At 41.1% G+C, this 13,525-nt stretch overlaps 1 protein-coding gene across 1 annotated transcript; it reads right to left on the reverse strand.

Moving 5' to 3' along the window:
- Positions 1-1,074: 1,074 nt before the first annotated feature.
- Positions 1,075-2,341, reverse strand: LOC107086360. The gene is made up of 2 exons (XM_015377251.1): positions 1,813-2,341; positions 1,075-1,748 (listed from the first exon to the last, which is right to left on the reverse strand). The coding sequence occupies exons 1-2, from the start codon at positions 2,339-2,341 to the stop codon at positions 1,075-1,077; spliced, it is 1,203 nt and encodes a 400-aa protein (XP_015232737.1).
- Between the last annotated feature and the right edge of the window lie 11,184 nt (positions 2,342-13,525).

Below are 13,525 nucleotides of genomic sequence, written 5' to 3' on the forward strand. Positions count from 1 at the left end.
CGCAGGTTGACCTCAGCCTCCTCCCGATACTTGGCCAGGCGCTCTCTCATCTCCAGCATGAACTGCACCACACTCCGATCACTAGTAGCCGTGGTGGGAGCCTCCCAGACCTTCAGCAGCAAGTCCAATGGGCCCTGGACGTCCCAGCCATACAGCAGCTCGAATGGGGAGAATCCGGTGAATGCCTGCGGCACCTCTCGGTAGGCGAACAGCACAAAGGGCAGCCACTGGTCCCAGTCACGTCCAGTGTCGTCCACGAACTTCTGCAGAATCTTCTTCAGGGTCTGGTTAAACCGCTCGACCAAGCCGTCCGTCTGCGGGTGATACGGAGTGGTCTTGATCGCAGAGATCCCCAGCTGGCGGTGGAAGAGCTGCATGAGTCGGGAAGTGAAGTTGGTCCCCTGGTCCGTCACGATCTCGTCCGGGACACCGACCATGGAAAAAAGTTGCACAAGACAACGCAGCACAGCAGGGGCAGTGACGGTGCGCAAGGGGAACGCCTCGGGGTACCGTGTTGCGTAGTCTGAGATCACCAGGATGTACTGGTAGCCCCCACTACTTCGCACGAGCGGGCCCACAATGTCCATGGCTATGCGTCGGAATGGGGTGGAGATGACAAGTAGAGGTTAGAGGCATGCACGGTCAGATTGGCGGACAAAGCAGGTTTTTTGACAGGTGGGACAGGTTTTGCAGTAAGTTTGAACATCAGAGTACATGGAGGGCCAAAAGAAACAGAAAGCGATGCGCATGTATGTTTTGTTGCGACCCAGATGACCAGCCCAAGGCAAGGTGTGAGCCAAGTGCATGATCCTTTGGCGGCAAGACGAGGGAACAACAAGGCGCTTGACACCGTCTGACACTAAATACAGAACATCCTTGTCATCGATAACATAACTCTCTCTGTTCCCCTTGGCACTGTCCAGCCCCCCAACCACTTTGGCAAACACTGGTTTCAGAGTCTCATCCNGCTACCGGTAACTTCTCCACCACCCCCACAGTAAGTAAGTATGGTTGGTCATCCACCATCACTGTCATATCCACCGTGGGGTAAGAATGTCTGAATGTCTGTATACATCAAATGTCCTCCTGCTTACTGTAATCCAACAAGCCCGTTGGCACAATGTCCCTCCGTACAAGAGTCATGAAGCTCCCTGAGTCCACCAGAGCAGTCACAGGTTCCCCATTAATGCACACCTCTTTGAACCACTGCTTTCTCCCTACCCCTTGCATGTCCTCAGCCCGTGGGGTGTAACACGCCCCGGTAAGCTTAGCCTTTCTGATTGGGCACAGGGCAGCTTTGTGTCCTGACTGCTGACAATAAAAACAGATGAGCTCCTTACCAGGACCACGTTGACTGGGTGCAGGCCCGGGATCTCTAGGTGGGTGGAAGCTGGCTCTGGGTTGCGACAACAGCTGACGAACATCCTGGTAAGCAGCTGGGCCTCCCCTCCGTGCGTTGCGATACTGCAGCGTGAGCTTGGCTGCGGCTAGCCCCTCTGTCGGCTCATGCTCCTTCACCCAGGTGCGAACGTCTGCCGGGAGGACGCGAAGAAGCTGCTCCAGGATAATCTGCTCCCCGATCTGCTCTTTGGAGAGCTGCTCCGGCCGGATCCAGCGCCGGTACAGCCCCTTCAGACGGTGGTAGGTCTCAGTCGAGCTCTCTCCAGGTGGCACCGACATGGACCTGAACTGCTGCCTGTAGGTCTCCGGTGAAACATCAAACTTGATCAGCAGTGCAGCTTTCAAGTCTGGGTAGGAGTGCGCCAACTCCTCATCCATGGCTGTGTAAGCTTCCAACGCCTTCCCACTCACCTTCCGGCCAACCCCATGTTCTTGCGATGCGCTCAAAGCGTAGCAGGTAGTTTTCAATGTCCTCCCCTGAGACATATTGAGGGATCTTGGGGTCGCCGTAGAGCCGGCCCTCATGTCTGGAGGGTTCAGCTCTCTCCATGCTGATCCTTGGGGGCTCCTTGGAGAAACCGCGGCACTGCTGAGGAGCTGGAGTGGGAAGGTCCACCCGGAGACTCGGTGTTGACTCCTCGGGTGGTGATGCAGGTCCGGACACAGGGACAGACCACTGTGGGGCTGGGAAGGTGGCCCGAAGCCCTCTCAGCTCCGCCAAAAACCCCTCGTCCCTCCGCTCCTGTCCTTTTAAAAATGTCCTCATGACCTCCACAAGCTCCTCACTTGTACTTGGTGCAGGCTGCGTGATTGAGGCAGCAGCGCCACCTTCCTCATCTTCAGTTGCCCAGCCTCCATCGTCCACAGGTAAGTCCTGCTTCACTTTTTGTGAGCGCAGCCCTGTACGCTTCACTGTAGGGTGCTTCCGTCGACCGGCCATCCCACTTCTGACACCAAATGTCACGGGTTTGTTTCAAAAATACAAAAACGAGGGTCAGCCGAAAAAAAATATTGTTTGTGCTTTTTTCTTTTATTGCTCCCCAGGTGGAAATAGTGAAACAGTGATGATATTTACAGTGAAGCGAGAAAACAAAAACAAGTATTTACAGGACTATTTACAGGACAACTTACTTGGACAGCCAACACTACTATCAGATCCAGCACTCTCCCTCAAATGAGCTCAGCTCCCCTTTAAATACCCCTTTAGCCCCTCCCCCGGGTAAACCAAAATACAAATTAAGGGGTTTTAAGGATAAAAACAAAATAACCAAATAACAAAACTCAAAACCCAGTTTCCTGCATAGAAACTAAAAAATGAACAAAAATGACTCCATACATTGTTCAAAACGTCAGGAACATAAGCAATATAAAAATCCAAAACAAAACACCCAAAATGGTTAAGTCCTTTGTCACGTGACTGGCAAAGCGCGCCACTCTGCGCTATTTCCAGTGTGACGCGGAAGTGCTCCAGTTTGGCCCCTTGACCAAGATCAGCGGGACTGAAGCAGAGATGAGAGGTGAGTGTTTGTGGAAGCTCGGCGCCGAGTGTGCACCCTCAGACGCGCGCGATGACCGGTTCAGACGGGGGGGAATGTTCGTTGGGACTGTGCAGGACCGCTGGACACAGGTGCGGGCCTGCACACAGCTGTTTGCCGGGCAGCGCACTCACGTGGGAGAGCTTTCTCCCTGTGCACGCGCTCCTGGCACCGTGCTCCCCTGGGCCAGAGGAAGCACGGATACGTAGAGTCTGGGATGGACGCTTAGTGGCGCTCCATCACACTAAGAAGTATAATTTTATACAGCAGTTAACTGTTTTTCCAGTCTTGGTACGATTCTTTTAGGCATGTAAATGGCCTTTTATATCTGATTTCCTAGGGTTTTGCTTCAAAGTGCGTAGTTCTACATTAAACCAGGGACCCAGCATTGTATTTTTCAAGTTTTTATTTTTCAAAGAGGCTATATTGACTAAGGTAGTATGCAGAGAACTAGCTACCCCATAAAAAAAAAAAAAATCAACTTGCGAAGGGGAATAAACTAAATGTTTGCACTTTGCAGCACAGCCCAACAACACAGAGGAGAGAGAAAATGGAACAGATTCTTTAAAAATAAAAAATGCATTACCTAATAATGATTTGCTAAATTAAAAACATTCTTTGGAGGAGAACTCTGTTACAGTATTTTTGAGGGTTATTAAAAAAAAGGTCAGAGAGGACAGGGTTGTAAGGAAATACTGTTTTTTCTTCACATTCAATGCTATATTTCAGTAAAAGCTCCAAAGCATGAAGATGAGAATATGTGGGACTACTCAAATTTTGAACAAAGCCAATCAAGTCTAAGAGAGCATTAGAAGCTATCTTTTATTTGATGTACTGTAAATCTGCTTTGCTGTACAGCCCATCATTTTTTTCTTTGGTTGACCTTTGTGTATGCCAACTTACTTTGCTTTTCCTTTTGCAGCTAATAAATTTGTATTTTTGCACTTTGTCAGAAATAAAAGATACCTCTGTTCTGTTCTATGGATATATAAGCTTGTAAGCGGAGTGTTGAGCGAGCAGTGGAGCAGTTTGGAAGAAATATGGTGGATCGCAGAGCGGTTTTCAATTCAGGCCAGAGGGAGCTTCTCTTATCCAAAACTGTTTGGATGACAAAACTTGATCCACTTCTGTATTTAACAGTCAATTGAATTAAACAAGGTTAGATTATTTACTCATCAGGAGTAGAGTAATATGCAATTGCTGATTTTACGTTAGTGAGAGTTTAACTCTGTAGTTACTTGTGACAATGTTTTTAATGAATCAATGCAAATAGGTTTACTTTTGTTCAGTTAAAAAAAAAAATACTAGCATAGAAAGGGAAGTGCCACACTAGAGAGTTTTCCAATGACAGCTTATAATGAGGTATAAATGAAACATTTGTTGATGGTTTAAGTGCAGAAAAGTAGTAAAGTAAATCAATTATGGAGTCACAAAGAGCAGCACAAAAACAGAGATAGAAAAATAACAATCAAAATAAAAGCACTTCAATTATTAGTATTTTTTTAAATATAATTTTTGCTCTCTTGCTTTGTTTGAAATCATGTTGTGAAAAAGGTTAAGGATGTACGAAACATTAACTCATGGGTTTGCATTCCCAGCAGGTAAATCTTGCACCCAATTCTTTCTCACCATAAATAAACATGGGCCTGTCCATCATCTCTACCAAGCAATCCAAGCAGTTCTCTTTGCTTTACAGCCACAAGAGATTAATTAGTCAGCCAGTTTCAGTGGTATCTGAAGGAGCTCAGTTGGAGCTACATCCTCTGGCATAATTCAGTGAAAGAAAAAATCACACCACTTAAAGTGCCAGCTGAGTGTACAGTTAGTGTAGTCTTGGTACAGTACTATAAGCACATCTTAACATAAAAAGAAAATTTTGATCTTAGGTGAATTAAACTACTGATCATTTATTTGTGTGAAAATGGTTTAACACTTTGCAGAATTATTTTTAAACTGTTGAATAAGATTTAGCATGTAAAATTTTTATTTATGTTTACTGTATATTTTAATAAAAACAGCAAGAGCAAAGTATTCTCTTGGTAGATTTGTTTACATTTCTGTGCATGACTGTTATGCCATGTTATTTGTGTTGTTTTTCCTATGCATGTATTTTTTCAAAGATTCAGTTAGCTTTTTCCCAAACATGTATTAGCCATTATCAGGAAGTGGCAATGCTCAGAAACAAAGCAAGGTAGGTGCCGAATTAATCTAGTTTCAGCTAGAAAAAAAGTATGTTTAGGGCTGAAATAAAAGATTATTTCAATAGTCCATTAATCTATAAATACTTTTCTTACTTTAAGTTTAATGAACTATTAAGGATTTTTAATTATATCCAGTATTACATTCTGTTAATAACTAAGTCAATCTGGAAAGACTCACACAGAAGACAAGCAACAATTAGCCTTTCCAGTATGATAAAAATTAGAGTTTGACATCCCAGCCCCTGTCAAAGATGTAAGCATGGAGAATTATAGATAATATGCTTAAGCAGATGAATTAGGATAGGAAAATCTCCCCCCAGGGGCTGACAATTGGAATGAAGGCTGAAGGAAAAGTGAACCAGATGAAATTTAGTATGACTGTGAAGTGGGGACGTAGAAAAGGTTGAAGCTTGGTTGGAAGTCACCAGAATCCTAGGTGATTTGAAAAAGCTGTGTCCTGCATTATGATTGGACATGGTGGAGGAATGAAGAGGCTCATAGGCTGGCCACAGGAGCTGATCAGACATGGAAAGAGAGGTGAGGCTGAATTTAGTCTATCAATTTCAATGATCACTTAGGCTTCATTAAACATATTAAATGTGTCTACCTTTTATCAGTTTTTTCCATTTATAAAAATTTGTTTAATATAATTTTCATATTTAACTGATTAAAGATTTTTTTATGTTTATCTTTTTTATACAGTTAAAATGTCCAATAACATCCAACAGTTAGAAAGATTTTGGAAAAGGCACGCTTTTTAGCACCTTTTTTTTCAGGGCTTCCCTTTTAATATCAGTGAAAATGAAATGCTGGAATAAACCAATCGTTTATCATTTCACCATGATATGAGCTCAACTTACAAGTTAGGCATTTGTTCACAGAACAACATATGAGAGTCTGAATAAATAACATATTTGCCGACACCGGCTTTGGCATTGAATATAAAGTTATTGCATAATGTGCGATTAATAGTAACTGAGACTTACCTATGGAAAATTTAACTAAATGATAGAACCTTATCATCCTAAATGACATAAACAGCAGGAAACTGGAAGCAAAAATGAATGTAGCTTACAAACAAATATTGTGAATTGGCACTATATAAATAAACAAAATTTTATTGAATTGAATTCTATGAATCGGCAACATACATTTACAATAGCAATTTGATAGGGGCAGCAGTAACAGTGTATGATCATAAAAAAAAAAATCTAAACCAGGTTAGTAAAACTGAACGTCTTTGTAGTTTTGTATTATTTTCCTTATTTACTCCTCACTAACAGTGAAATTTGAACAACTGCTGCAAATCTTAAACTACACTGACATCCCTTTGACCTCTATGCTGACCAGTCAGTTGCGGCTACGTAAAAGGATACAACATGGCAAGCTGACTTTGCTTGAGGGGCTGAGGTAAATGTGAATCTTAGGACTGTACTACTGCATTATTTAATGTCAGTGACTGAAAGCAATGAGCTGAAAAAGCAGTGTGGCTCCTGCATTCTTTTAAATGTTTGGATATAGTCATGGGTTTTGTTGGGCTCTGCCAAAACCATGAAATAATGCATAATCGCTATTTATGACGATGATGAAATCTCATACCATCATTTGATGCATCAAATGATAAACATATACCACAACAAGTCATATTTGTGTCATTTATTCAAATGCATTATTCAATGCATTTCAATGCAATTTCTATTTTTTAAATACAGATCAGGTGTCAAAATGTGAGTATTTAAAAGGAAATTGCATTCAGAAAATACCCCTAGAAGAGTTAAAACTAGGCCAATTGTAATAACAGTATGCTACAAATCAAATTCTTTGTGACTTTTTAGAATACAAAAGTTGGCATGCATTAAATTTAGGACCATTTTCTATGCTGTAATAAAGCCTAGGCGGAAGTTCAACTTAAGAAACTGAATTATTTACACTCCGACAAGGCAATCAGCTAGAACCAGGATCCAGATTTTATCTTAAAGTGTCTTCAAATCCACAACTCAGTCTTCTAACCAGCTATATCCAAGCAGTGGTTGCGCTATGTCTGACTTGATTTAGATGACCCCGATTCAACTGACCTCCAACCCCTTCTGCACCACCGTAACTAAAGCTTATTCTGTCTTTTCCATAGTGCTTCTTCTACTTTGTCCCCTTCAGAGTGTAATTCCTCCCAGACTCTTACTGCCTTCTCTGTCTAATCTCAACCGGTTTGGCAGAACACTGCCATGTTGAGCCTGGTTCTAGGTTTCTTCCCGAAGGTGAGTTTTCCCACTCAACTTTCGCTTCATGCTTGCTCATCATGGACAGGTTGATGCCACCTGTGTTTATCCAAGCTGGACTTCCATCTTCCCAGGTCCCTGAGGGAAGCACTAGTGTCAGCTCACGCAGTCTACCGGATCTCAACAATACAGCTCAAGCATACCATCTTGCCAACCAGCAGTCTATGGGCTGAACCTACTTCCTCTATGTCCACTCCACCACCAGTTTGAGGCCTTTGGGGAAACATCCCTGTTCTTATACTTCTGTTTTTGCATATCAAAGCAAAATTCAGTGCTAATGTGTTCTGCCGAGGTCTGAGCGCCAAAGACTGAAGTAATTGTATCAATAAAATTCTTCTAATTGTCTTTTTCTTTCCAATTGAGTTTTTCAGATTGAATTCAATCTTAATAGTTAACCTATTATACCTTCCTGTATAAAGTTGAAATAGATGAGGGATAAAAATAGGCACAGAAACCTCTGTGGTTCCAGGAAATTCTTGAAATGCAAGCTATCCTTACTCGCCTAATGTCAGACTGCACACAGAAATTTCTACTTCTTGGCTTTATCTTAAGACATTAATTCATTGTGAGATCTGTGAATGTCCAGCCAAGTGACAGCCAACAACAAGTAACATAGTAGAGACTCCTGTCAGCTGTCACTCCATAAAAATACAGAGCAATCTTAAATAAACAGACGTGCACAACCACAGACATGCCCAAATAGCTCTATCACAGAGGGTCAGCGTGAACAAGCAATGCCACAAACACTTTAAATCATGTTGCTCCCTGCAGACCGCTCTACTGTACACATTCCTTTAAACACATTTTTTTTAATATTTGAAAAGGTGCTGTCTGGCCAGAAGCACTCAGTAAACAAGCTCCAATAACAAAAGCACAAAGTTTGGTTTCAGGCAAACACAGCAATGCTAGGAGGCACAATGCTTGCTATAATAAATCCCTCAGGCATGTCCTGCATTGTTAGAACAAAAAAATACATGCCTGATTTTAAAAGGCGCGTAAGTTTATTTATTAATGTCATTCCTAGTTGTGGCTCGTGCAACAGCAGGATGCTTATGGTGTTTCTTGTGTGGTGTAATTTCCTACTATTCACGGTCTCCCTCAGCCTCTCTTGGCCACCTGCCCATCTCTTCATCTCATATTTTGCTTTCCTTTCCCTTCCAACTCTTTAAGTCAGTTTCTGCATCCTCTTCCTATTGTCTTTTGTCTTAAAGAACTCATGACAGCATGGAGAGCTTGCCAACTGGGTCTGATCAAAGACAGCACTGAGGAATTATTAATACCCAAGCTGTAGCTCCACACAAAATAACTTCAGCTTATAAAGGAATTCTCAATGCAACTAAATTATGAGGAAAATAGTTTATGAAGAATCCCCGCTGAGACTTATCCCAACATATCAATAAGAGAATAAAAATAATCCATAATAGAAAACAAATATGCTTTCAGCACCAATATAATCAGGAATTTGGAAATAAAGAATGATGGATGCAAAGACGAGAAGAATTGTTGCAAACAAAGAAAGGCAAGACACAGCTTGACAGTTTTGAAGCTGACAGGCTCTATGGTTGAGAGTAAGCTTTACATACTTTGCCTGAGGAGTCGTGTCTAGAGTCTTAAGAGCCAAAAACTTGAGAATGTCAACACACCCATGGCAAGGAGACCTCTTGCCTAGTCCAGAATCCTTATGTAAATAGAAATCACAGCTTCTCTATGTTTTTAGGTAGTGATTCCCTTTTAAAATGGTCTGCAGTGCCTGCTTAATATACTGGTCCAGTTTCATCAACCTGAGGGTTTGTTAATTTAACCTTGAGATGATAAAATGCAGGCAGTGGTCCTAAAGAAATCTTTGGGTTTCAGCAGAGATAGAAGCTGGGAATATAATAAAAAAGAAATAATTTAGTATTAGAGACAAGTTTAAGAGATTGCAGGAATCAGACTACAAGATCAAGACTTACTTTAGGCCAAAAAGTTTTAGAAAATAGCAATTTGAATTGCCACAGATTCTGCCAACCTTGGCAATGCACTTTTTTTTTTCTTTTTTTTTTTGTCCTTCTTCTATCTGGAAGACAGGCTGCAAATAAAATTTTAGATCTTATAGAGTTGCTGTCGAGATGAAGCAGTCTGAAACCAACAACAACTGAAAGCTGCTCCAAGAGGTGAAAAGTATAAAGGGACCATCTTTCTTTATACTTCTACCTGCATTATCCAGCTGCAAACTAGCATAGTTAAACTCTATGAATGTAGACCTTACTTACCATATTACACATGTAACAAGTTTCAGAAGCACCCACACTTTGCCACTCCTTTGTTTGGTAGAAACAACTTACGCTGCTTCCTTGCTTCTTTACTTCTGTGGCAGCATTTAAGTATATATACGTGTGTTGAAGTATTACAGCACCCATCATGGCACCTCTAGCCTCACCTTCAAGCATTTACAGGCACACACACACACACACACCCACACACATACTTGTTCTGCTATAGTAGTGAGTAGTAGTGAGGACCATGTGTTGACTCCCATTGACTTTCATTGATTTTCAGTCATTTTCAACCCTTTCTTTGTCCTAACTCTAAAACTAACCCTAAACCTAATCATTGCCAATGCATACCTCACCCTAACCCTTACCAAATTGACACCTTAGCCCTAGACCTAATCATCGGTTAGGTCTAGGGCAAAATTGTATGTGAGGACCGGCAAAATGTCCTCACTTTGCAACAACTGGTCCTCAATTTGATGGTGAAATTGGAAAAATTGTCCTCACTCTGATGGCTAGACAGGTACACACACACAGTGGATAACAACTAGCTTAAGAATATTTATTTATTTTACTTCTGGTTAAAATGGCAACATTAACATGAACGGATTCTGCACTAATAAGAATGAAAGGTTAAATTATGTGAGATGGAGCTCAGGTGTTACCAGAGTGTAGTAGCTCAGTGATAGCATGGAGAAATGTGAGTTTAAGACAACATCAGTGATCTGGGCACCAGTGGCTGCTATGTCAGATTAAATACAGTACAATGTTATAATTGCTAATGATGTCACTGAAATTATACTGTGAGAATGCTTAATACACCATGGTTTGTGCCCTTGATCCTTGTAGCTTTTGATGCATTGTTTAAAAGAAATAAAACTTCCATCTGCAGCCTTGCTCTTATTGAGAACACACCTGCTGTATCGCCAACATCTTCTGGGTTTCAAAAATTATTACATTTGCTTTGAAAGCATAAAGAATTTTGAAGTAAAGGTAAAGAAAAAACACTGAGAAAAGGTGTAAATTTTGTCCACCTTCGGGCAAATGTGATTCATAGGAGGGACTCAGGACAGCTGCCAGCAACATAATTCAATGAAATGCACAGCCCAATTCAACCTTTAAAAGCTATTCAAAAAACAAATATGCAAAACAAAAATGAACAAAGACAGTAGAAGCTAAAAATACACAGACCGATACTAGTGCAACACTGTTCTTTAGATTAAAACACAAATTACATACTTTCCAATGGTATCAGTATTAGTAGTGGTTTCTGATAGAGGCGAAGTGCCCAAGGCGGCTTCCTGTCTAGGGCAGCATGAGATCCTCTGTCCTAAAATTCTGGCTGACTCTAAAGGGAAGTCTACTGTATCTCTGTTGAACTGGTTATGTGACAAAAGGGGAAATTAAATCATCATGTGATAATGATGCATATAATGTGATTAGCATGTGTTCTTAAAGCTGATGGCACCCTCCAAAAATTAACTCTGCAGTGGAAAAAATACAAAAACTTCAGTCTTATCAAAACCAGGCAAGATTATGTACATGTAACAAAGCAGTAATTGCACTGTTTCTTTTCGCCTTTTTTTCCTGTACCTTTAGCACATGCTGCAGCAACTCAATGCCTTTTTTGTCAAAGATGTTTTGTTTTACTTATCTTTCAGAGATCCTAACTTTATGGATGAAGTGGCCCTGTGTGTCTTGAATAAATCAGATTATTCTTGGGTGCTTTCAACTTCTGTCAGCTTTAGCTTTTAGCTTCCCTTTGGTTCATTTCTATTTAGAAATCTTGAAAAAAATAAACCACTATCAACCATACAATCCTCAAACCATAGATATTTTTGTTCTTAATCCTGCTCTTTTTTCAAAATGTAATCAGGGCGGTGATTATTTTAAACTTGTTTTTACTATGCATAAAGGACAATAAATGATCTAAAATATGTTTTTATATTAACATAAAAACATAATTGTTAAGCTAGCTGAAAAGCCTTCAAGATGATTTGTTAAAACTAGGTCATGGTGTTCTCATGGCCTAGCATGCCCCTCCTCGGAAATGTGACACCACAAGCTGGACAAACTGTGATTTGTCACCTCTGTATGCTTTCACACAACATACTGCTACCCTGGCCTGAAATATCATGACCTGCATGTGAAACAGTTATGTAAACTGTGAAAGCGGTACTTTTTACAGTCCTTCAAATATACTAGCAGTGCACCAACTTGATATGGTAGTTATGTAGATTATGTAAAGAAGTAATGTAAATCACTTTATTGTGTCACAATGGGGAAATACACACTCTGTATTTTAACCCATCCCCTTAGGGAGCAGTGGGCTCCCATTGTGTGGCACCCAGGGAGCAGTGTGGGTTAAATTAACATTCATTAACATGAAACAAAGCAAATCTATTACAACTGCATGAGTAATATAACTTGCAGAGGCCAAGTTGCGAAAAAAGCAAAACAGGAATATCTGTCTTCTAAATCCCTTACCATCAAACAAGTACTTGAGGTCGGTGGTTCAAAATGTTCGGGGCACATCGTCTAGGGGGGTTCCCAGTGTTAATTCATGGAAGCATGGAAGAAATAAATTAGATAAATGAAACATTTTGAGCTTTTTTATGTATTGATAATCATGTTGAATTGTGTTAAACAGTGAAATTTCATAGTTAAACATTAAATAATCCCACTTTAAAATAGGCAGTTTTGTAATTTGTTGGAGATTGTATATGTAAGGATGTATAACATTAATTTATTATTTAACGAGAATCATTTGGTTTACTGACCACAAAAAATGTTCCACATAATTGAAACATTACTACACAAAATTGAAAAAGTATTCAGATTTGAATTTCTGAATCAGGGGTATTATATAATCTTTTTTTAATCAAAGCACACAAAAAAAGCCACAATTAGCATCGAGGTCCAGGTGGAACAGGTGTTTATTTATATTGCTAAGACATAAAAGACCCCATCTAAGCCCCCCTCTTCATCAGATGTAGTGTTGCTACATGTTGGACTACAATTGGGGACAGGTAGCCCCCCACCTCTAACCTTAAAACTTAAATGTCTGTACCCACCGCTCATGGTGTCTGAAGTGGGATTATGGCAAGATGGCAAAGAGGTTCTCATTTGTGGATTTTGAGTACAAAACTAATGGGATAAACGTAAATCTGAGGTCTTGTGCATGAATATTGACTATGGGTATGCTGGTCTGACAGGGTATGCTGATCTGACAGACTGCCCAATCAGGGGAAGAAGGTTAACCGAAACCTGGGCCCAGTGAATAAGGAGCAACTGGCTGTGAATTTCTAACTTTGATGAAGGACTGTTTGGCAGGTCAGCATAAGTGAGAACAATGGCTGCTGAAAGAACTGTTAAGCCTTAATGCTGATTTATACTTTGAAACTAGGTCATCTGCGTAGGTGTCGCGGTGAACGCAGAGACGTCCCCACCCCCTCCGCAGACACTCTGCTGCACCTCCCCCAAATTGTAGACTACCGCAGACCTTGCCGCAGACAGGAGCACTCTGATTGATAAAATCTACATCTGCTCTACACTATGCGTCTCCTGTTTGGTACCTTACCGCCTTGTTTTGTTTGTATGACCGCAATTGTGGAAAACGACTCGTGAATTTGGACCAGCTAGAAGAGGGATGTGCGCCCTCATTACCTCAACGCCTCAGCCTTATCTAGACCCACAGCTAGTTTGTGATTTTCCCCTTTTGTGTTGTGTCGTGGAATAAACATAGTACAGACCACGCTTTATTATTGAGCATAAATCAAAAATTTCTGCATCATACCTGCAACAAGCTCACTGTGACACACTGCTCCGCAGCAGTGTGTCACAGTGAGCTTGTTGCTCAG

This window comes from Cyprinodon variegatus, unplaced genomic scaffold (assembly GCF_000732505.1).
Source record: "Cyprinodon variegatus isolate N-32 unplaced genomic scaffold, C_variegatus-1.0 Scaffold150, whole genome shotgun sequence".
In the NCBI taxonomy this organism is placed as follows: Eukaryota; Metazoa; Chordata; class Actinopteri; order Cyprinodontiformes; family Cyprinodontidae; genus Cyprinodon; species Cyprinodon variegatus.

Bases quoted from the DNA above. Each gene is read 5' to 3' on its own strand.
- LOC107086360 (XM_015377251.1), bottom strand. From the start codon at position 2,341: ATGGCCGGTCGACGGAAGCACCCTACAGTGAAGCGTACAGGGCTGCGC. The intron at 1,749-1,812 runs GTGAGTGGGAAG...ACTCCTACCCAG, and splicing joins AACATGGGGTTGGCCGGAAG to ACTTGAAAGCTGCACTGCTG.